This window comes from Epargyreus clarus, unplaced genomic scaffold (genome assembly GCF_041222505.1).
Source record: "Epargyreus clarus isolate Ecla_fem2 unplaced genomic scaffold, WU_Ecla_fem_2.2 ptg000026l, whole genome shotgun sequence".
Taxonomy (NCBI): Eukaryota; Metazoa; Arthropoda; class Insecta; order Lepidoptera; family Hesperiidae; genus Epargyreus; species Epargyreus clarus.
In genome coordinates this window covers 7,831,818-7,857,475 of record NW_027332233.1, presented here as the reverse complement: position 1 = coordinate 7,857,475, position 25,658 = coordinate 7,831,818, and the positions used below count along the sequence as shown (strand labels likewise).

The 25,658-nt window shown below is 33.2% G+C and overlaps 1 protein-coding gene across 3 annotated transcripts in view; it reads right to left on the bottom strand.

Moving 5' to 3' along the window:
- IP3K1 (inositol-trisphosphate 3-kinase-like protein) overlaps positions 1-25,658 on the bottom strand; it is a 90,193-nt gene that overhangs the window by 30,147 nt on the left and 34,388 nt on the right. Inside the window, exon 1 of one of the 3 annotated variants that reach the window (XM_073087800.1) lies at positions 9,303-9,517. The exons of 1 other annotated variant lie outside the window; for it this stretch is intronic. In XM_073087800.1, the coding sequence (XP_072943901.1) occupies positions 9,303-9,329 (27 nt within the window). In that variant the 5' untranslated portion in view covers positions 9,330-9,517. Of the gene's footprint in view, positions 1-4,843; positions 5,143-9,302; positions 9,518-25,658 lie in introns of those variants that run through there. One more of the 3 variants, XM_073087798.1, reaches the window with a different exon arrangement.

Below are 25,658 nucleotides of genomic sequence, written 5' to 3'. Positions count from 1 at the left end.
AAAGGTACGTAAGGTAGACACGGTAAGGTAGGTAAGCTATTGCTCAGTGTAAAATCAGCTCTAAAAAGCCTAGAACTAAAGTACATTAATAATCATTGCTCTTCGTCTCTGTACTCTAGTCTAAATACGTTTTATTTCTCCTTATCTTGCCTTATTCCTTCAAACAAGAGGATATCGAGAGGAACATCAGTCCTAACTCCTATTAGACACAAACGTTACGACAACCTGTATCATTACTTTAACAATACTACAATTGTAATTCATAAAGATATTAAGTAATATTATATTAGATATACCTACTCCAGGAAGTGTTATGAACGAGAATAGTAGGCGTCACTACCTGCGTAATGACAGCTCGCGACCACCAAAATGTTAGATCAATGATTATTGATCCGAATGTATTATGCAAATAAGGTCATAACAGTCGTAATACTAATCGAAACCTACGTCAGACTTTCTATATATAATCTATAATCGGTAAACAAACCACTCTGCATAAACTAAAACTTGTGTATTGGTTACCTATTGTGAGATTTCGTTGTCTTTTTATAAAATTGAAAACGTTTAGTTATTTCTTCAACTACTTACATTTGACTAAAAGTTAACTACGCATTGTAACTGGATACTTCGAATATTGGAGTATAATGCGTGTCATTAATAATAATTAATCTATTCCATTTTTTGCAGATCAAAGACAGTAATTTCTAGTACGAATACGAATACGAATTATAATACTACGAATACGAATTATTATATTAATAACGGACTACATACATACATACATACAAACATATATACATACATACAGTTCATATAGTAGGCCAACTGAGGCAAGAAAAAAGAAAGAATGTGGAATAATATTCCAATTTCTAACAAGCAACCGTTCTGTTTATTTAATTCGAGTACGTTTTGTTCATAAACTGAGTCAGAAGGGATTGAATGACAAAATCTTGATACGCCAAGTCAGTTTTTTTACTCAAGCAATTAAATAAAATGATCCTATATAAAATTACAAGTCTATATATAACGAGCACTTAAAAACCGTGGCCTCTCAATCAGGAGGCCCTGGTGTCGAATCCCAGACATGCACCTCTAACTTATCAAGTTATGGGCGTATTAGAAGAAATGATCACTTGCTAAAAAAGATGATAATGAACGTCGTGAAAAATCTACATGCCTAAGAGTTCTAAAAAATATCAAAGATGCGTGGAACGGGGTGGACCATATAGCCTAAGCCCCTCTCAGTCTGAGAGGCAACGTGTGCTCAGTTCAGTGTAATCATTCATTCACGTAAAGAGATTTTCATACTAGGTATTTTTGTTTAAATCATTATTGCTGTAAATGCTATGATCACTCGTTTCGTTAGTGTACAGACTGCTTTACAAAAAGGTTTAACAATAACGAAATCGCTATTAGGACCGAGAAGGTCGAGTGGACCTTGAAGTAATTATTGAGTCGATACTGTGGAAATCATGCGTACTGAGCTTATACCTGGTTTACACATATTATGTATTAAGACAAGATATTATATATGTATATTCGTCGTCATAGACTATTATATACTTTTTTTTTATAATATAAGAGTAGCAGACGAGCATGCAGTCCATCTGATGGTAAGTGGCTACTGCCGCCCATGGACATCTGTAATAAACCCCAGATAGGATTAGATATTCCTACCTGAGGTCGGCCACAGATGCGCCGCTACCCCTGAGGACTAAGCTGGAACGCCTCGGAAAAGTATGTCTCCCTTACCACACCCTTCAAACCGGAACACAGCAGCGCTTAACACTGCTGTTATTAGGTAGAAATAGGTGTGGCGGTGGTGCCGCCCGAGTCGAACCACAAAGGGTTCTACCACCTTTAGAATACTATCGTGGCATATCTCATTACTAGACACGGGTCTCCTTTTCATCACTCTAAGTGCTGTGTGAAGTTTACTTAGTGCGACTTAAACTTCACAGATCTTTAGAACTCCCTTAGTGTTTTGTTTAGATGTCCTCATAATGTTTTCCTTCGCCGTTAAATCAAGTGATCATTATTTTTTAGTAACATCCATTTAATTAACAATAGTAATATAGGATTTTTTAAGTTTATTGATCTTTAAAGATACCCAATACGAAAAGCGTTACTTCTAATGATATCAAGTGGTCGTTGCACATATTTGTAATAGATTAATTTCGCCGTCTGATAAGCTCATGCAGATAATGAACTAGAAACGTTTTTGGATAGATTTGTAGTTAAATCTGAATGTCTTAGATCAATTTCATTCCAAGCAAATCTGCTACAAGGTAGAGCTTCTTTACATATTTATATATCTGTTATGGATTCATTTTAAGTATTGTTTCCGCCAAAATAATTTAAAAATAATACTCTTGCTTTCATTTAACTCTCATAGAAATTCACATCCATATATTTGGCTCCAGTCCGGACTGTTCTCTATAATGACTAAATACTAATGGCTTATGATTCCCTGAATTCATACTATTTTCGTGTACACCTAAATTTTCTATTTATATCTATTACCTGAAATACTCTTTTACGCGAAATAATCTTCGCCAATATCATTTAATTTCCGAAATTTTAAGGAGTAGAGATATTTAGAGATTCACATGTGTTTTCACTGTCTTAGCTGACTATTTAGTAAAGATTACATAAATTTATAGTGAATTTATTATTTAGTTATGCAATACGTGTAAACCAGGCGTTACCGCTAGCCGTAGGCGCGTTGCAACCTTGATGTGCCATACATATACTGAGCGTACTTTAAGACTCGTCTTAAGTGGTATAAAATAGATATATTTCTTCTTTTGTATAAGTATTTAAATCACAGATTTCCCGATCCATATTTTATTAGCATCGCTATCAAATCACAGTTACTTTATTCATAATATTGGCATTAAATTGACTCTACACTATCTGTGTACCTTCCACAGTCATTAAGGTTATGACTCGGCAATCAATAATTATAAATCAATTAACCAATAAATAAGTTTCGAATCAATGTATACTATAAATAGAAAGAACAGATCAATCTATGACCTTTTCCTAGCCAGGAATTACTTAATAAAAAAGTGAATATGTGCCTTCTTTAAACTCAAAGTGTTATTTCATCACTGGTAAGTTGGAAATAAGTTTACGAATGCCTGTTTATAAATGTGTTTCCTAACATATCTACGTAACTTCTACGAAAAATATATGCATGCGATATCTTTATTATTATATTATTAAGTTGAAAATTGATTATCACGCATTCTTGCGGATTGCACACTGGTACTAAAACTATTGTTTCACGAGATCTTAGCACGAAATTCTCACCTGCATGATGCATTGCAAGCGAGCAAAATAATTACCGCAGGATAGAGTAACCTTGTGTTAAGTACGCACTAATATTCATAGCACTAACATCTGAATATTCGTGAAGTAACGCATTTTGTCCTTCATTTCAACGTCCTTAACTACCCTGGCAACCATGGCCCAGCTGTAGTCACAAAGACATTGTACTTTACCGAGGACAACGCATTTTAATTTTAACATCACGTAATCAAAAGAAACTGTCGAAACTTTGTCTTCAACTCATTAGCACTGGAACTAGTTTTCTTACAAATCTTTATTATCCTCTAGAAACTTCCGCAGCATCATGTGTGAAGTCAAATACTTCGCGGATTTAACGGTATTCTTCAAGGACGGCGCGTGGCATCAAGGTGAAGTGAATGCAAATGACTTAAAGCGTTCGACTATAATTATTCGTGCAATTTAAGAATGAAAATAATATTAACAAGTGTAGTCATTCTTATTGACCTTAATACGCATTAAGATAATAAATACCGCATTTTATTACTCGGAGTTACATCCTTTTCGTAAATACCTAATCGTGCATAACTTAAAAGGAAAACACAATAAATCGACATTATTATAATACAATCATTAGCTTTAAATCGTAACCTTACGCCACGAAATAAATACATTTGTAAAACAAGCAGCAGATATTTTTATACTAAGGAATCCAAATTACCCATCTGAAGATATTGTAGGTACATATATAACCTGAAAAATGTTACAGCTAAAATTGCCGGCAACTAGTAAAAAATCACAGACTATAATTATATTTTGACGTCGTTTGGTGTAAATCTTATAAAAATGAGGGCTACGGAATTTCTTACATAAGTTGACCCAGATATAATCAGATATACTATAATACTAGATTACGATTAAGATACTAGCATGTGAGAATATTTGAAGGTCGCCAATTATGCAGAGTTAATAATAACAGTAAGTGTGTAGCAGTAATTACGTTATTTGCGATTGTTAGTTACGCAGCGGTTTTAACCTCCTCTATTGTTATGCTATATTAAATGCACGTTAATCTAATAGCCATTGAAACGGAACGAAAAGCAAACAAAATATCAAAATGCTGCTAGGTACTCTAGGTTAATCAATTTACTTCAAGTCTAGTGCTAAGTAATTCAAAAACAAGTATGCTTTTAGAATGGAATTGCTTAATTAAACACAGTATTGATTTTAATAAGTGTACTTAACGCTATATGAACTACATTTCATATCAAAATAAATATAATTACGATAATAAATATACATGAACATAAATATACATGATAAGGGAATGAGGATATTTATAATATGATCAATGAAGTGATAATACGTAATGCTACAGCGTGCATAATAACAGCTGTAAAAGCGTCTTCAAGTGTCTTCAACACAACAGAAAGTTAATTTTAATAAGCATAACGAGGACGTAAACTGGCGCTAAATTAATAATGCTATCAGCGAGTGACACTCCAGTCGAGTGGGTACAGGTACGATAACGCATAGCGATGATGTCGCTTACTTTTTCCTTAGAAGCGAAGCGTTTCAAATCGATCAGCTTCTGGTACTGTCGAAGCGCCCGCAGGTACAGCCGCACCGGCAACTCGGCGGGAAGGGACACGGGCTCCGCGCTCCGGGCAGCCACTCCCGTTTCGCTCATCGTGAAACCGCCACACACAGACACTATATTTATTCATAAGCACAGTCCGCTGAACCCGTCACAGTCCGAAGCGCCAATCGCGCGTCCGAAGTGAACGTCGACTCCACGCAACACTGACGTGCTGTGCGCCGCGCATGCGTACCCAGTATGCCGCGTTTGCGAAAAAGAAACTACACAACTAGTTACCCACGCTCGAGTGACTTTCCCTGCTCCGCGACCACTGCAGGCCACCGACCTGACCCGCTTTTACTATAAATAACTATAATACCGAAGAACGCCCGCAGAAACCGACACGCACGCCCTACAACCGACGAGACGACAACTCGCGAGCTTTCTACAACCTCGCAATGCCGGTACTGCAAAAGTTTGCGCTGTACTACCGACGATAACTTGCAATGTTTCCATCGCCTCTGCAGTCCGATGAATACTAGATATTTACTGGACACATTATATTTACTTCCTTTACTATTGAATGACGTTATATATACAATATATACCTACATACTTACTCTTAGATGACCCATTGTTCTGCAACTTTTGTCCGTAGACTTAATGTATCACAATGAAAAACATTGTGTAGATAGAAAACCATAAGTGAATATCGTCATTAAATGAACAATACTATAATATATGCTAGTACGTTTGATGCAAACATACATTTTCTACGGCTAAATCATGAAGACTTTTATGCAAATTTCGCTGTATGCAAATAATTATTATATTATATAATATTATATAATATTATTAATTATATTATAATATTATATAATTATTATTATATTATATTAGCTGTATGTTGAAGGTGGTAGAACCCTTTGTGGTTCGACTCCGGCGGCACCACCGCCACACCTATTTCTACCTAATAACAGCAGTCTTAAGCGCTGCTGTGTTCCGGTTTGAAGGGTGTGGTAAGGGAGACAGACTTTTCCGAGGCATTCCAGCTTAGTCCTCAGGGGTAGCGGCGCATCTGTGGCCGACCTCAGGTAGGAATATCTAATCCTATCTGGGGTTGATTACAGATGTCCATGGGCGGCAGCAGCCACTTACCATCAGGTGGACTGCATGCTCGTCTGCTACTCTTATATTATTAAAAAAAAAATAATAATAATTGTCACACTTCGTTAAATTAGTTTTGTGTTATTGCGAGTCTTTATTACGTCTTGGTGTTCATAACTCAGTGTAAACAAATTAGCGACCTTATGACTATTCTTTTATGTTGCAAAATCAGCCTTGAATACGGTCAAAGCTCAAAATATATTAAGATACAAACACAAATGAGTCATAATATTTACGAAGAAAAGATCAAATCAAATCAAATCAAATTCGTTTATTATGATAATTTTTAGAAGCTCATTAGGTTTACGGACTTGCAAAGACTTGAGTACACAATTGGCTCATTTATTTTATTTATTATAGTTTTAGTTATTTTTTGATTACTGTAAATATTTTTATTTCTATTTGTTTTAAATTTAGTTTAAGTATATTTCATAATAATTGTATCATATTGAGAAGTGCCAACTTAGCAACAACAACACTATGGATCCACGAACACAAGGCGTTATACATTTCTTGAGATCAAGTGGATATAATAAGAAAAGAGTCTGGTCTCAGTAGATGAACATTATTCGCAGTAACCATCGGTTACTAAACCCTAGCATTAAATAATAAAAACACAAGCACAGACCGCTAGCGTTTACCGGTCAAATAGAAGTTCCAAAAATTGCTTTCAGAGAAGGAAATACTCAATGGCATTCAAATGAATAATCTATGACAATATTCTTGGACATAATCCATCCCAGTCATTCAAGTGACCAACAAATTGAATGATAAAGGTAACTTTTCAATCGAATTGAATAATTAATTTCCAAATATAACTATCAAAAAAATATTAGTATTAAAGTCAGAATTAGTAGAAGGCGGTACATTGTCATACAATAAAGAATACCACGTGTTAAGATTGCAATTGTTAACAAACGATGTTCGTCATTTATAGATAAAGGTAATAACTATGGAAGGTGGTAGAACCCTTTGTGGTTCGACTCCGGCGGCACCACCACCACACCTATTTCTACCTAATAACAGCAGGGCTAGTGCTGCTGTGTTCCGGTTTGAAGGGTGTGGTAAGGGAGACAAACTTTTCCGAGGCGTTCCAGCTTAGTCCTCAGGGGTAGCAGCGCATCTGTGGCCGACCTCAGGTAGGAATATCTAATCCTATCTGGAGTTGATTACAGATGTCCATGGGCGGCAGTAGCCACATACCATCAGGTGGACTGCATGCTCGTCTGCTACTCTTAAATTATAAAAAAAAAACTATTTCGTTATATCTTAATTGGGAATAAGGAAGTCTTTAAACTCATTTACCATACTTCATCCGAGTATTTCAATAAAGTGATACTATCTTAAGCGAAGTATCATCCAGGCGGCAGGATCCTATGAATATCAATAGAGTTAATCGCAAAGCTCGTGAACTTGGTACGTAACTGATCTCACAGCTTCCGTCAGTTGATAAACCGAGTTGTTACGTAAGGTTGTCTGTAACACGATAAGCTATATCTAATTAATTAAGGTCGTTATATAATACTTAAATATTATTAATATTATTATATATATCTAACAAGTATAACCTGGTGACCAGCAAGATGGTTGAACTTTACCTCTCAATGGTGTATCGAAAGTACAAATCCTAGGCACGCACTGCTGGTTTTCAAAATTATTTATGTATTAAAAATTAATTATCACTAGCTTTAATAGTTAAGAAAAACGTAATGAGGAAACACACTCCTGAGAGTCCTTTAAAAAATCTCAAATGTTTATGAAGTCTACCAATTCACACTTGGCCAGCAGAGTTGCTATAAAGCCTAATCCTTCACATTATGAGAAGAGACACATACCCATCAGTGAGACAGTAATAAGTTGGCGACAACAACGATCTTACATCATTAATTTCATCAATAATATAACGATACGGTAAGTCTGGCAATGGAATTACTCAATGTGTGTAAAGCCTACACATAAAGCTCGCAGCGTAGCCCGTGTATTTCATCATGGATTCATTTAAGATTCATGTAATCTATTACAGGTACTCAGATAAACGCGTTTAAATGTTTAATTATAGCAAAAATATGTATTTTATGACAAAATAAATGAATTACAAAAATCTTTATTACATCATCTACATTTTACCAAACAAGTCGTACTAAGTGATACCATGATACAATTAACCTATCGTATACTTCATTCTTGAATGAGAATATTTTATTTTTTAAGTAACTAAATTGTTTGAAATACATCTCACTCCTTCTTCAGTGACCTTATTAGATAATGTGTATAAAAAGTGTTTCAAGTATGATATAATTTTTAAGAGTCTGTTCTATCACGATCCTGAAATAAAGATCGGGTGCAAAAACTTTGTTTTTTTTTAAAGTTGTCGTCACATGAGACTGTTCTAAAAAGTTCAATATTTTTTATTAATAACAACTAAAACTAATCATCACTTAATTATTGCCGATGCTGAATGATATTAATTCAGCAAATTAAATAAATTAATCATCGCAAATCAATCCTGTTTTCTGTGGGCACACTAGTTAGCCAGCTATGTTGATGTTGAATACGAGTGCCAACAATTTATTCCTTATTTGTGACAAGTGGTTACTAATACTTTTAGTAAATACATATTTAACTTGAGAATAAGTTGTATTTATAAATGTATTTTTAAGTATGTTTTATCTAACCTTCAATTCTCTGTCGAAGCGTGAAAGAATCATTTCAAAGTTATTTCTGACGTCAATCGAATTAACTACAGAGCACAATAGAATGTATAAAAAACGAGTATTTAAATCAAGCTTCTGTTTATTCATAATCCAAATATTGTACCTATTTATAACAAAATAGATTCGTCGGTGATGATATTGGCGAAAATATTTATAACCCGATAAGTATTAACTTAGCCGTATCGGTTACTCGCTCAAAACAAACATGTAATAACTCTATAATTCATTACACAGGTTAAAGAGTAAGATTATTATGCAAGATATTAAAATTTGTTTTTTCAACTTTTCACTTATTTTGAGAGTTACATATTAATGGCCCAATACTTTAAAGACCTAAGCCAACATTTTTATATCAAGATGACAACAGAAAACACAGAAAAACGTTATAAATACGAACAACACAGAAAAACATTATAAACACAGAAAAACGTTATAAGGTGCAAATGAATTCCTGACACTCCACGAAAACTATGTACCTACTTACGATACAAGTATCCATAGTATGCAATTTCTAGCAAAAGCCAAAAGTGAAAGCAAATAGGAACGCTTACCAGTCTCCAAAATTCTTTTGTCAACATAACCTCCTTTGCACACCCGGCGTTTTACACCTTTGGTCCTCTTTAATAAATCACTCCTTAAAGTTTTAATATAACACCTGCTATTTTTGAGCACATTTATCAATAACTATCGCGATTAATTGTTTAAAATGCGTGTTAACCATGCATTTGCGACCAAATAGTACGTTGGGAGAACCCGTTTGTCTGCTGTCGGGTCGCAGGGGAGCGTCCCGCGTGCTATAGCGGTTATTCTTATTACAGAGATAGGCACGTCCCACAACTTTTGCCTGCAGTTCCTACATTCTATTATCACATTTACTGCGTTACTACAACGCTTATATTCCTATGGCAATTCCTAAATGCATAAAATGTAGACGCTGACAAAGTTAAATGGTAGTTAAAATATTAAGTAATTAGTGTGATAATTTTTAAAGATTATCTAATTCGTTTTTATTTTACGGTAGACGTATAGGTCAGGGATGCTGACGTCTTCGGTTTGAACGGTCATTAGAAAGCGATAAACAAAGCATTAAGATAAATTGTAAATGAAGTGAAAAAGAAAATATATTACTTAAGTAGATATAACTGCAGATAGATAAGCTTTAAGTGTTCAATGTTCATATGTTAAGTTATAATAAATAGGCGTCGGTCTAGGTCTAGTCTAGAAGCGTGAAATTTTGTACACGAATTGCCTAGTTATATCATAGATTAGTTACTAATCTTTGAGTTATATTCATAAGCCTGAAAGAATTTTATAAACTCTTATAAGGAATTGTTGAAATCTAAATGACTATAGGTACACAATTATGTTAACATGTTTTCGTTTAATTTGGTTTTAGCATTCTGATACATATTAATGGCTCTTGCGGAATGAGTCGTGACATGTGACGTCAACGGCGGCCGCGCCATTATCCGTCGCGGAGATAAGCGCGCGCATATAAACATGCTAATTTTTAACATACTAGCTAACAGTTAAGCTCTTCGCTGCGACCTCTCAAAATCTCTAAAAATAAACAAACGATACACAAATGTTCAGATTGTAGAAATGACATTTTGAATATTGATTTAAAATATTTAGCTTTATTTATTATTATTTATTATATTCAGCGACAAATACAATAAACCAATTAAGAAAAACCAATGCTGACAACCAATTAAGAAGAAGCAGCGCAAGAAATAAAATCATATTTCCAAAGAAATAAAATTCTAAATATTCTTCTCCTACACAAAGAAAGAAATAATGTTAAAATGATAAGCCCGGTAGTTCATTAAAATAGTTTTGGTTTGTTGAATGTGGTAAGAGAGACATACCAATTTAAATCATTCCAACTTAGTCCTCAAGATAGAAACTAATAATAGGTATGTCAGCGTAATTGTAATTGAAGCTGGCCTTAGTTAAGACTCTAATATTTTCTGAGGTTGAGTACAGATGTCCAAGGGCAGCAGTAACCACTTACCATCAGTGCTCATTTGCTAAAAGTAGCATATTTTGAAAAAGGCCTATACAAGATAAATTAATTTAATTTTTATGCATTTTGAATATAGATGTATCGTACAACTATATTCAAGCTATTTCAAGGTACTCATAAGGCTTCGCTACTTTAAAGTTTGAACAGAGATATAGGTAGGTGTTAATATTGATAACCTGAGGAACATCACGGCTAAACGACAACAAAAAGTATTTTGCGTCATATCATAAAATTATATTGTAATTATACGAGTGTTGTTAACTTAAGAGCCACTTAAGAGCCCAAATGACTTATAAATAATTTTTAAAGTAATATACAGGGTGTCCCGTAAGTACCACGACAAACTTGGGGAGAACATAGGTGAAGGTCTGAACTCTCTGGGAAAAAAAATACCTTAGTAAAAGAGTCACCGTTTTTGCACTATCAATTGTTTTAGATTTTTTGAGAAATTCAACCCTCTTCATCTTCTTTCGTTAACTGCGTGTACAAATTTGGTGATGCAGTGTTTATTTTTTTGTTAAATACTATCAGATAGTTGGTCCATCATATTGAAATGTAAATTGGTTAAAAGATGTAAAGGAACCTTGAAAAAAATAGGGATATTTTTAGATTTTAATTTTTTTACTATTTTTCCCTCAACTTTGACTAATAATGACGTAATTTTTTTTCCCAGAGAGTTCAGACCCTCACCTATGTTCTCCCCAAGTTTGTCGTGGTACATACGGGACACCCTGTATAGTCCTACATTGTATTATGTAGTCATATATTCCTTACATACAGCATCATAAGCTAAAGTCGTAGGTAGTTTAATACAAGAATCCGACAAAAAATGGAAACAAAAACATGGAGAATTCCTTTAATAAGGATATACATACCGATATAATCTGTCGTCGTAAATGTTAAACACGGGACGAGTTCAGAATTGATAAAAATGTGATCAAGCACACTTACGGACTTAGCAAACGTTACTCTGAGTCTGAGTGTTGAGTATATAACGAATAACAAACGGAGTATACGAAAAATTCTATGACATTTACTTTTTACAAACATGGCGCCAGAATTGTATGTTTTGGTTTTAAAAAGCAAACGCGTCATCCGCGTTCAGCCAAAAATCTCTTAAACAAAATTAAAAATGTACTTATAAAAAAAAATATAGTTGTTACGATATTACTGTCTATATTACCAAAACTTTACATTTAATTACCTCAAATACCCTCCATATTACTTCATTCCCTTATTAAAATACCTTCGTTTCAAGCAAGGTGTCTAAGTTTCGCAAAACTTCGTTCTTATCGCTCCAACCGCTGGTGTTGTGAAACTAAACACGCGTAGCTGGACGTTTCCTAATCGTATTTCCGTTGTAATCTATAAAAATGTTTCATAGCTGCATCCTGTATTATTCACACGTAGGTAAATATTATGTAAACATTAAATTGTTACATTTTATTTCTAATGTAATTCTATACATGATACATATTCATTTGAAGGTGGTAGAACCCTTTGTGATTCGACTCCGGCGGCACCACCGCCACACCTATTTTTGCCTCCAAACAGCAGTGTTAAGCACTGCTGTGTTCCGGTTTGAAGGGTGTGGTAAGAGAGAAATATTTTTCCGAGGCGTACCACCTTAGTCCTCAGGGGTAGCAGCGCATCTGTGACTGACTTCAGGTAGGAATATCCAATCCTATCTGGGATTGATTACAGATAACCATGGGCGGCAGTAGCCACTTATTATGGACTGCATGATCGTCTGCTACTCCCATATTATATAAAAAAATACATATGTTACCTGTTTTAGCAATATAATAATATGCTACGAGCTTCAGGTAATATTAGGGGATTATGAACTTAAATAAAATCAATGGGACAATTCTACAGGCAAAATAATTAACGATATCGCGATAATTACTTGGTAAAACTCCTTACAGGATCACTTTAAATTAATCAACGTTACTCATGTAACGTTACAATTAAATTATAAAATATTATTGATATAAGAAAATGATCAAAAACCTTGTATTTGGGTTTCAATGCTGGCCGTATTTATGACACTTTAAAATAAAAAAATTAATAATGGCCATTTGGGCGTGAGAAAAACGGAGAGAAAAATGCAATAAAAAATAGTAGTTACTAATACTCTTGCTATGTGATGCTTTTTAAGTTTTAAACATGTTTTGAAAACAATAAAATTGTATGAAGTATTTTTGAGGCACAAAATAAGTCCTAATCTTCACATACAAGTAAGTTACACATAAGCAAGTTAGTACATTTTACATGTTTTCTTATTAATAGAACGGAAACGAAACTCAAAAAATATCCTAACGAATGAAGAAACCTAGGTAAGTCATAGATTAGTAAAGATTACTCACTCCTAACAAGAAAATGTACCCAGTTTTGAGAATTGAAATAGTTGCGTAAAAAAGTTTTGCCACGTCTCCGTACTAAAATGTCCCTAAAATATTTGAAATAATTATTTATTTATTACGTAAATTACGTAGTATTAGTTATTTATTCGTAAATTTTCTCTAAAAATGTTCTTATTTGTCAAGAATTCAAAAAAAGAACTTACTAAAATAAGCCGTTTGTGGCTTCATTCAATTTCAAGACGGCGAGATATCTTTACTAATCTATGAGGTAAGTAATAAGTCTTATTATTTCAGTTTCTAGCAGTCAATATCTAAAAAATCTGTAACTTGTAGCTGATATGTTTCAACTCCGTTATAGAAGTGATTGAAGGAGATCACAATTAGGATGGTTTATATTCGTCTATTGGCGAAAACGCAGATGGTACAATACATATATATTCACATATGGCAGTTTAATGTTGTTGTTCAAAATAATTCTAAATTCAAAAAGTTTCACAAACACTAAGGAAAATTCTAATATTCCAGGAGAAATATTTTTACATAGAATTTTTCAATTCTTCGAAAGATGAAAACAACAACATATATTAATATAAGCACTGCATCAGCATTTCTCAGAAATCTTTGAATCCTGAAGGAAACGAATGAGCTTCCATGGACCGAAGTTATCCTCAATTCTTTTTTTTGTAAACGTTGTGCGTTGTTGACGCAAATCTATTTTCCTTGAAAATTTTCATTACGTAGGTACTGCCAATTATTCGTTGATTTCTGTTTATATTGTTGTATTTTTTAATGTTACATGGGGTTTTTAATAGCATGCACCAAAAATATTTCCTATCGAAAATAAAAAATATTTCTTATCCTGAAATTAAATATTTTCTCGTAGTTTGCCAATTCATTAATCAAATCAAGTGCTAAACATCATAAAATTACATTAAATAATAATTTCAAAACAGAGACTAAATAATATCTATCTGTATACAGATAACTTAACGATATATCATTACTTAGTATTTTTAACTTCGTTTTCTCTTGTTCTTTCAGTGTGATACCTGATCATTATTTCAGTTTTCCTTAATCATATATATTATACTTTTTGTAAAGCAAAATTCATGAAGCAAGATTTACCTGCAGCTGAACTTCAACGATTTTATGTATTGTTTATCGTGAATCCCCAGCTTTAGCATAAATGAATGAACCATTGACTAATTTTTATTTATGCAGAGTCAGGAATGGTCCAGAATGCGGGGTAAATGTCCGTTCGCAGGGACGGGCTGTGGAGCGTACTGTGGCGGTGGCGTGCACCGAGGAGGCCAGGCCGTTGACGTCAATACACCACACCACATACATATTTATTATAACGCACATAATTATTCGTTTCGGCTCGCTTAATAAATGTAGCAGTATAGTTGACAAATATGTCACGGTAATTGTACGAATTATAAATAGGTCGAAAATAATTGTATTTTTTTTTTTGAGTTTGTAAAGATTGAAATTAGCATATTTTTATACACAGCTACGAAGAAAAAAATACTACTACGAATAATTTTTATGAAAGAGTATTTATTTGTATGTACCTATACTTACATTATTTGGTATGATGTATTTTTAACAATTTCTTAATAATTTGTAACATTTCATCTGTATCAAATTATCTATTTAGTATTTTCCGTTTGTTTGTAAATATGCAGACATGACGTACAATCCGTTAAACGATGTGCCCCTTGGTGATACGTAATTACGGGTTAATTATACGAACTTAAAATGTTTCCTATTTAAATAAATTTGATTGGAGCAGGTTTAATTAAACTCCAAAGCTGAATACTACGTCTTTACAACATATAAGGTCAACCATTGTCCTATAATTAAAGGAATTGCAGATTATCTATTATGAGTCACATCGGCACGAGTATAATAATTATTTATGTGAATGAATGTGTGAATATTTCTATTGCAGATGTGTACACTGTACAATGTACATTACATCGTTAGTTTAGTGTGTGCGTACGTGCGTGCGTGCATGCGCGCGTGTGTATAAGCATGCATATGTGCATATGCGCAAGCGTGCATATGCGTTAATTGTCGTGTATATGTTAATAAAAACGTGCATGACTAAAGAAACTATTATTGTATTTAAAAATATTATGTTTTTAAGATATCGATTCTAATATCATATAGAATTTGGGATTATTCAAGATACAATTTATCAATAGGAACTTCTTTTTTCAAATCAATAAATATAACTTTATAATTTTTATCATCGTCAATATTAATTAGGAGATGGGCAATGAAACTATAAAGTAATATGAATGAGATGTAATTGACTTGATACAACGATATTTACGATCAAAGGTGACATTAGGAGGGCACCGATAACAGATCGCCGTGTCTAAGGACTGTCTGAGGCCGAAAGCAATTATATAACTGAAATAACAAATTAAACTTGACTGGAGCAAAATTCTTATGGCATAAGCAAACGTAGATATATTATGGCGTCAGTTTTTAAAATACAAGGTGAGGTACCACATCGGTCTCCTGAGATTAGAAGTTGTCCGCTTGAAAGCTCGCATATAATCTTTATTTTACATCAATATTTGAACAACTTTCGTTTGAACGTTTCTTTTTAATTGTAATTATTGTAATAGTTTATGAAATTACCCTTTTAACGTAAAAGAAATACAAATAAATATTATGACATAAATCTTTTCCTACCTAATATTTGCGTACCAAAGATCGAAATATAACAATAATTGCCTAGAAAAATTGTCAAATATTCTTTTTTCTGTTTTGTCTGTTAGTATTATTAACAGCCGTAAGTCGCTACAATCTTACCCTAAAAATACTTCGGGACATAATAAAGCAAGTTTGACGCTACTGTTTCCATAGATTAGTAAAGATACTTCGCCGCCTTGAAATTGAATGAAGCCACAAACGGCTTATTAGTAAGTTCTTTTTTTGAATTCTTGACAAATAAAAACATTTTTAGAGAAAATTTACGAATTAATAACGAATACTGCATAATTTACATAGTAAATAAATAATTATTTCAAATATTTTATGGACATTTTAGCACGAAGGCGTGGCAAAACTTTTTTACGCAACTATTTCAATTCTAAAAATGGGTACATTTTCTTGTTAGGAGTAAGTAATCTTTACTAATCTATGACTGTTTCATAATAATTAATATTTTGTTATTATAGGTTTTTATATAAAATTAATTACAAATGTTAATGAGAATGATATCGTTTTATGAATTGAACTTTTTGTAATTAAAATCCCAGACAGCTACACGTGTATCAAATGTGATGAGGCCGACGCGACGACACCAAAAAATAATGAGGTCAGACGCCGTGCTCTATCTAGGGATAGGATTATTATTATATTTTCTGAGACGCCACCGCTTGCGTAATTATTTCTAAACGACGTTACGCTGTCCAGCTGTCCGCGTAAATTAAAGTTAGTTTTTATAATTCGACCAATAATTGCATCAGCCTAAATTTAAATAGAAAGACTACCTAAATGCCGACGGGTTTTTATTTAACCCTTGAGGATCAGTAAAATTTATTGTGATAGATATTTTAGATAATTTTACAACATTTGTTGATAAAGACATTTACATCGGTAGTTCAGATGTCGCGACCTTAGAGAGAGCACCACCTACACGTGAGGGATCGAAAAAAATCATGAGAAAATGTACATAGTCTATATTATAAGTCGTCGAAATTTAAGCGTTTAGGTAATACGCTTTTCTGGATTTTCTAAATCTTATATCTTTGTTTTTTTTTAATAAATACTATTTTTCTTTATACAAATGAGGCCACTACATTAATTTTCCTATCCAAAAATATTTTTTTAAAGCACAAATAAGTAACTGTATTTTTATGTACAATACTATCTATGAAATCAATAATCTATGAAAAACTATAACAATTGCTCAATATAAATTAATACGCCATTCCAGGTCGTTCACTAGCCTGTTTTAATTAAATCGATTGTGGTTTAACAGTACCAGATCCGACCACATAATTTCAATGTCTATTATTTTCTCTATGTTTATATTTTTACAAACCATTAAATTTACCTAAAATACAAGTAATTAATAACAAGTTCTATTTAATGTAGGTTGTCATAACGTTATTCTTCATTAAGTAAAATTTATAAAATTACTTTTTTTATAACACGTGCACTTGGAGCAGGGTTCATGGTGGAACCTCACATGTGTGTAATGTGGCAAGTCTTCCACGTGATCTCTGATTAATAGGGTGATATGCCATCTCACGTTTTCAGGTAATCGGTATGTCAGATTAAAAGCCACGTGCAGTTTCATAGTCTATTCATTACTGTCCCTATGCTGGGCAATGAACATTTCGCAGAATAAAATCGATTCATAATCCATCACCAATTTCATTCATTTCTACCAATATAAACCTTTATAAATTGGAAAAGTTTGTATTGGTAGAACATTTTTTCTAACATCTTTGAAAATGTATCTTAGCGGTATGTAGATTTTTCCAATGTTTTCCTTTACTATAAAAACAAGTGATAATTTACTTAAGAGTCTTCAGACAACCAAATGGCTTGCTTCTACACGGTATAACTATTTGTGAAACTATGGAATTTTAAAGAATATGCACTTGAGTTATGTTAATTTTGTTATGCTCAACAATCCGTCATGTTACCGATTGTGTTTATAAATACACTCTTTAGAGTAACAACTTTTCTGGAAACCGTGCTACACTTATATAACACAAAAATAAGAGAGAAATAAAGAGATTTATATAAAAAAATCTCAAAGGTACGAGATGCGGTGGACTATGGCCTATTCCGTCTCATTCTTCAGAGGAGACCCAGCCCAACAGTGGGACAATAATGGGTTGATGACGTTTACCAAATAAGGTTGTGCTTTACGGGATCTAAGGGCAGTTATACGTGAGAAGCAACAAACCAAATAAAAATAAAAAAACAATGTGAGCCGTCACGGGACGCCTGGCAGATGTGAAACATCGACATTATTTTGTAAAAGTAATATGCAGAAAAGAACATATTGTGATAGGAACTAAATATGTCACAATGATAAAATAAAATATTACGATTTTTGCGCATGGCGACGCGTCGCCACACCGTACACACTACTGCATATAGACTGTATATATATACCATCGTATAGCGTGGCGACGTCGCCACGGCATGCGTCGCCACGCCAGAAATCGATTTTACGTGCGGCTATAGATGTTTCACATCAAAACGGTGTGTACATTAAGTACTCACATTCATATAAATTAACGTTTAACAGAGTATTGAGGTCATGCTACAATATATAATGGACATAACTTAGCTAGAAATACATCAAAATTAATTTATGAAAAAAAAATAGGATTACCTACAATAGGTTATTACGGAAACTAAATGTTCAATTAAAAACCTATAACGTTTTTATTCGTGACCCTTATTTATATGTATGTTAGCAGAAACCGTACTTTACTGATATTTTCCAGTTTTAAGGGCGAGAATATCAATCTGCTTTTGGTCATGAACTTAAGTTTATCATGATATACTTACTACGGTCTATTTAAAGACAATTTGTGTCGATATTAACATGTTATTAATATTACTACCGATAAATACTTTTAATCTTCATGACAGAGGCACTCTGATTAGTCCTATTATAGTGGCGTAGCAGACTAACCACCGCGTGAGAAGGATACTGAATGCGTCAACCCCGATTAAAGAATGCCTGGCGAAAAAAGGACTCAAGAGAGGTGATGACAATTTCGCCCCCTTAAACGTGCCGCCCGGGACATTTTTTCCTAAAGTACCTCGTACATGTTTCTAATATTGGTAAAAAATGATATTTAAAAAAAAGCTGCTGTAAGACGGGCACCCGTTCAAATCTTATGTCTTTCAGCGACAACACCGCTAAACATCGTCTGTGCCGATCTCGGCACAATGCTCTACAAATAAATATTGGCGGAGATTTGTATAATTACTCTGATGGAAATAAGCTGTACCTATACATACTTTTTTCAAAGTTGCAACAAGGAAAATGTAGAATTTGATAACAAAATATTCATAATTGTAATCACTGTATATAAAGTGTAAAGTGCAAAGTGTAAATATTAAGATTAACAGGCTTATACGCTGTTTGATAATATTGCATCATTTATTAATTAATAATATCATAAAATATAACCTTAATATGCTTCAATATATTATGTACTTAGGTATATCTTTATGATTACAGTAACCTGGAACATCTCTCAGAATATACTAGGTAGTCTACCTCGCTAAACAAGTGCATTTTAGTAGAAAATCGAGGGTTACGAAAAATCGGTTGTATGCAGATGATTCACAAACACTGATCTACCTTTTCAAAAATATACCAAAACGTTAACCTACAAATCATTAATTTACTCGCCAGTATAAAAATATGTATAGTATATAAAAGTATTCAAATAAATTTATTTATAAAATTGTTGTAACAATATGTGGAATGGTATTTACGAGTATCTAAGACTATTACGTAATATTCGTGTTAATCATGATTATAAAACCTCTACATCCTGTAGAGTGGCTATTACGTGTAATTGTTATAGGTACTTCCGCCTTGAAGCATGTGGCTCTGACGGTGAGTATGAGTCATTTGCTGGCTGTGTCCCTGGTGGGGACTGGGAACATCTGGGTTCCAACTATTGTTATGTTGAAAATGTGCCCCGCAACCCCTCATTGCTGCCCGCGGAACTAATAACTCGATTTTTTTTCACCATCAACAAAGCCAATTTGTGTTTCTACTTGAATATCCACATCGCTATCTTTTTTTCCCCTCGACGTGTTTCTTGGTCGCATTATTATGTTATTTCTAAGGATTAATTGTAATGTGAACTTGGTTAGTAGTGAATTATAATTGCTCAAAGTTGAATAAAAATTAAATCGTTATTTTTTACCGTACGAGCAATAAAATAATTTCATTAACAGTGAGGTTGAAAACGAGTTAGTTTAAATGACAACGGGCCAAGGTTGAAGTAATTAGTGACAAAATTAAAAATAATATCATTTATTTTTCCATTCTTAACAAGTTTCACTCTAATCTGGCTACCGTCAATACTACTATGTTTAATTAAAAATATATGAATTTACATGCAAAGGTTTTCTACTGAAAAAGATTTAACATTTTGCTATAGATTTACTTTTGGTATATTCATTAAAAGTATCATATTGTAAAGTTATTCCCGAGTAGCAAATAACATATTTTTCGAAATTATAAAACTTTCGACAACTTGATAAAAACCTCGTAAGGAAATTCACAGCTCTCGAACAGCATCGTGAGGTTTTTTTTTATATATATGTGGTATTTTGCATACATGTCCTCGAAAGAACACTGTGTTTTGCTTTGTGTTCGCAAATATAAGCCACAGCATAAAACGCTTGTCACGGAGTGCGCTACATTGCATGGACGGCGAACGTATGCTCTACCTAGGTCGGTTCTAGATTTGCCGAGAATGCTTGGTGCACAAGCATAGTGGACACCCAGCTTTATACTAACACAACCACTCCAGCTTTAAATCCATTTTTATTGACGTTTCTATTAACTATAACTGACAGTATTTTGGTGAAAGATCTAACGCAATAAACTCTATTATTGTTGTTAGTTCGTTAGTTACCATAATTAAGATATAATTTATTTATCAGTTTAATAATTTGGAGACATTCCTTCGCGCCATATATAGGAGTCCAGATAGACCATGTTCGGGGCGGCAGTGGAAAGTGCCGCAGCGATAACCCGCCACGCAGCGCCGCGTGGGTCACTGCAACGCACACTTCATTTCTATATAATTGTGTTATCGATTTTATTGATATACAAAAAACGTTAAAAGCGCCTATTGCATGCAATGCAGCCATGACCACAGTTCTCAGATTAAAGTAGTAAATAAATAGGGAATTGGAATAATGGCTAGACAGTCCTTGCTTGAATGGCAGGTTGTTTTTCTGCACTTATGCCGAGAAACGGTTCACAAATAATTACCTGTTCGTCTTACTTAAGCTGAGAGATTTTCAAAACCGCACAGATTTCAACAGCTAAAGCTTGCTGTTGTTGTTGAAAAATTGTACAGGGTTAATAAATAGGCACCTAGAACGATAACATGTAAACTATTGTAAACTACTGTTAAGTCAAAATTATCTAATCTCTTAGATGCATATAAGTCATACACGACATGAATGTCTAATTAAAATTTCTAAAACTCGTTATCACTAATTAAACACAATTAACACATCATTTGACCTTGCACTGCGGAATGAGTACAAAAACCTTTTATTTCTGCGTGTCAGCAGTCATTAATAAATCATTTTTCTCTTCAGATCTCGTGTATCAAAGTCGTAATGGAGTCTTCGTGGGTATTACAGCAAGTTATTAAGAACAAGAATTGTTTTGAGATTCAATGCGTTTGTTCAACAATGTGAACGTGTTGAGACAACAAAGACGCCACTGTGCATAAAAACAATCACTTTGTTCCTAGCATCGTGGGAATATTGAAAATTTACAGTTGTTTATGTAACAGCCAATGTTTTTTTCACTGTTATTTAACCGCTTTTCCTCGTAATCATCTCCCATTATCGCTGAGATGATATAAGAACCTGTTTTATCTATTAACATACAAAGTGAATATTTTAGCACGATTAAATTAATAAGTTTGTTAGCATTTACCTCGCAAAGCTAATGGAAAATTTTACTGTTCTATTTACATGAATTTGACAAATGGACGCAACCGAAGGACTTTATGATTACAACATCCGACATAAATAACATAAATTTATAAGAATTATTGTCAGCTCAGCTAGGAATCTGATCTTATTTGGAGTTGATTACGGATATCCATGGGCGGCAATATCCATTGACCATCAAGTGGACTACATCGTCTGCTACATATATGCTATAATAAAAGCAAACGAACATACAGTCAACCTATTAGCAAGTGGCTCCGGTCGCCATCTGTGATCAACCCCAGAAAGGATTATTTTTTATCCGACTTCGCACAATTCCCACAGATGCACTAGTATCCCTGAGATCTACATTGGACTACCTCCTACAAGAGTATCTTCCTTACACCCTTCAATCATGAACCCAGCATATAACATATTATGACATTGTATGCAACCTACCTAAATGTTACATGTTAGTTTTTACTTTTATTACTTGTATTTAAACTGACAAATGCCTTAATTAAACCATGAAGTCTTTTTATATATGTCATCCGTTAAAGAGCAAAAAACACCTGTTATATTATTATTACTAATAAGTAAATTGCCGTAATAATGAGCAAATATTCCATTAAATTTATATCGACAAACACATTTTTCTTAAAATTCTTAACTTATTTAAATATAAAATTATTACTTATTTATTTAATTACATGTTCTTAATATTTTAATTAAAATATTTTTGGAAAAAAAAATATATTATAAAGACAATTATATTTTTAATTATATTTAAAATTATATTTAAAATTATATTTATTGATATTAAGGCATAATTATTCTGAAGTGTATTAAAGTAACACATTTAATTTAAGTAAGTACAGTGGCTTATTTAATCTTTATCTAATATTATTACTAACTAGCTGACCTGGTAAACGTTGTACTGCCTCAAAATCTATTTATCAAATATATATCATATAAAATATAGCCTATGTTAACTCGTAAATAATGTAGCTGATCCAATGGTGAAAGAATTTTTAAAATCGGTTCAGTAGTTTTTGAGACAAACCATTACAACCAAACAAACAAACAAAGTTTTCCTCTTTATAATATTAGTGTAGATGTGTACAATTGTACATTATTCATTATTAAGGAAAAAAATGAACCACAACGATTATGTTACTGCATCATAGTACTATATAACTACCTATGTCTGTAACATGAAAAGGTACCTACAACACACATTTATTACACTTTACTTTGCGGTCATAGTTTTACTACCATTGTGTGCTAAGTAGAAACTAATTTATTTCATTAGTCAACACCTCCGGCGGTTGCTACTAATGCAAAGGTGGTAACCAATTAGTCTCCGGTGGACAGTAGCACTGACATTAAAATTCTAGCTCATGATGTTCACAACATCCAACGAAGCTGATCACTAGTCGTTCGTATTGCTAAGGCGATTGGTGCTGCTACGTGACTGGTTTGCAAGTGCAGTAGGCTTTACGTACGTTCCGTTACGCAACAAAGACGGAAGACTTAGGTACACGTCGCCAAACCGACGATTTCAGTGTTATCTACATCATAAACTCATTCGGGATCGGCTTTTACACGGTGTATCACGCTTGTCTTATAAACATTCCAGCCGCAGTTGGCTACTCGCGCTACGACCCTTTTAGAAGACCTTAAATTACAGAGAACCAATTTAAGAGATATTGTCTTAATTTGGTGACTGTTTTTTTTGTCATCTTATTTCCCGGTTCCACGTTCAAACGCGGTTGCCTTACGTAGCTACTATGTAACCCGTGTCGACCTAGAAGGTTGTCGACCGCTGTTTTACACCATGCTTTGAAAGGCGGGGGTAAAAAACTAACAATTGACTTACAGAGTAGATAAAAACAAGGATACAGAGGTCATTCTCGCATTTCTTAAAGAGATAAATTGCTTTAAACTTCGATTGTTGTTTATTCGTTATCGCTGTACGCTTATAGTGCTACAAGTGACCCATCATGACACACTGCCAAGAAGGAAGAGTTTCTTGCAAATCGCTCGTCGTTCTTTATTTCATTAACAAGTGCTGACGTTTTTATCTACATAAACAAAACTTGTTATTCAAATATCTTTTATAGGTAGTCAATACCGTCAGCCAACAAATAATATAGTGATAATGAATTTCACGCGCTAATGCCTAGGAATATCTTTATTGTTATATTTTTATTCGCAATTTTTACAGTTACTTTCAAAGATTAAAGATCTATCCTCATTATCTTTGCCTTGGTCTAGTAATTTACTAATCGCTGCTTATAGTAACATTTTAAGATAAATATTATTGATATTAAGAATGTCATTAATGCTTCTCTCGCATTCTGAATTAATCAACCCAACATCATAGTCAAATATAATTCATAATCGCACGTTCGTAAGCAAATGGAATGTAACAGCCAATAATAATAGGTATTCTTAAAAATAAGTTAACGCTTTCAGTTTTCTCCAGAATGGATGCTGTTATATACAGCATCCATTCTGGAGAAAACTGAAAAAATTGTGGACACAAATTTTTTCAAAACCATGATCATCAACCATAACGCGACATAAATAGGAAGAAGAACACAAGTGTATCTGTGTGTAAATTAATACGAGAAATTGAAAAGATGTTATTGAACTTGATTTTTTCGCGCAACCTGACCGTGACTTTAGTGACAATGGACTAATAGTAATAATCAATCTTAACTATTTTTTTCCTACCACTGTCCGATATTTAAGAATTTAGGTAGGCAATTGTCAAATGGCAAAGTAACGGGAGTAAATGAGTTTGAATTAATCTTGCAATGCTCTCTGTCGTTATCTGTCTTTTAAGTAATCACTTTAGTTCATAGAATCTTGCAACAAACTCTATAATATAGACTAAGAGTCCTATCAGAACTCAATCACACATTTAAGTTCTAAGCGTTAAAAAAAGTGAATCTACCTTAACAGACTATTGAAACCAGAGCACAACAATATTTAACCGTTGATATTACTTAGACAAAAATAATAAAGAAAGGAAACAAAGACAAAGGGAGCATAAATAATAAAGAGGAAAAATGTGATAGCAAACTACATTCAATATCAGACATTTCATATAATATTCAACATCGTTTTCGTTTGTAGTCATTTTCACTTTGTTTTCATAGCAAGGCTACTAACGTTGTAGTTAAAACTTATATACTTAATTTAATTATTAATTAGATACAAAATAATATTTTGTTAAACGTGTATAATGTTGTTTTGGTAAATACGTCAATACAAACGTCATTGTAAGAGAAAAATATTGAATTTCAATATAGGAAGCATAATTAATAGATTGTAAGCAAGACTGAACTCAACGCAAGTCAAATAATAAAATGTTTAGGTACACATAATTCAGACTATTTGCTATTTTTCCACGCTTTTATTAAATTGACCTGTATGTATGTATGTAACGGAATCTTTGTACTCGATTTTAACCCACTTTGAATGGTCCGATCAATTTAAAAAATTTAACAATTATCAAGAACCGATGACAATACAAGATTTAAATAATTTTACCCCATTCAGCTCATCAGGATGGTCAGGAATCACGATTAACGATTTTCCTTGTGCGATTTTGGGGTGGTTTTTAGTTTTTAAACTATAATAATTATCTTATTCAAAACGTTTTCACACGATTTCAAAAATAGCTGTCATAAAGATCCGCTTGTGTGTCTATATGTCTGCTTGTTTTATAATCATTTGAACAATCTTATGACTTATTACATTATTTGACAAAGATAGTTTATATAAGGTAACATATGACTAATTTGTAGTCT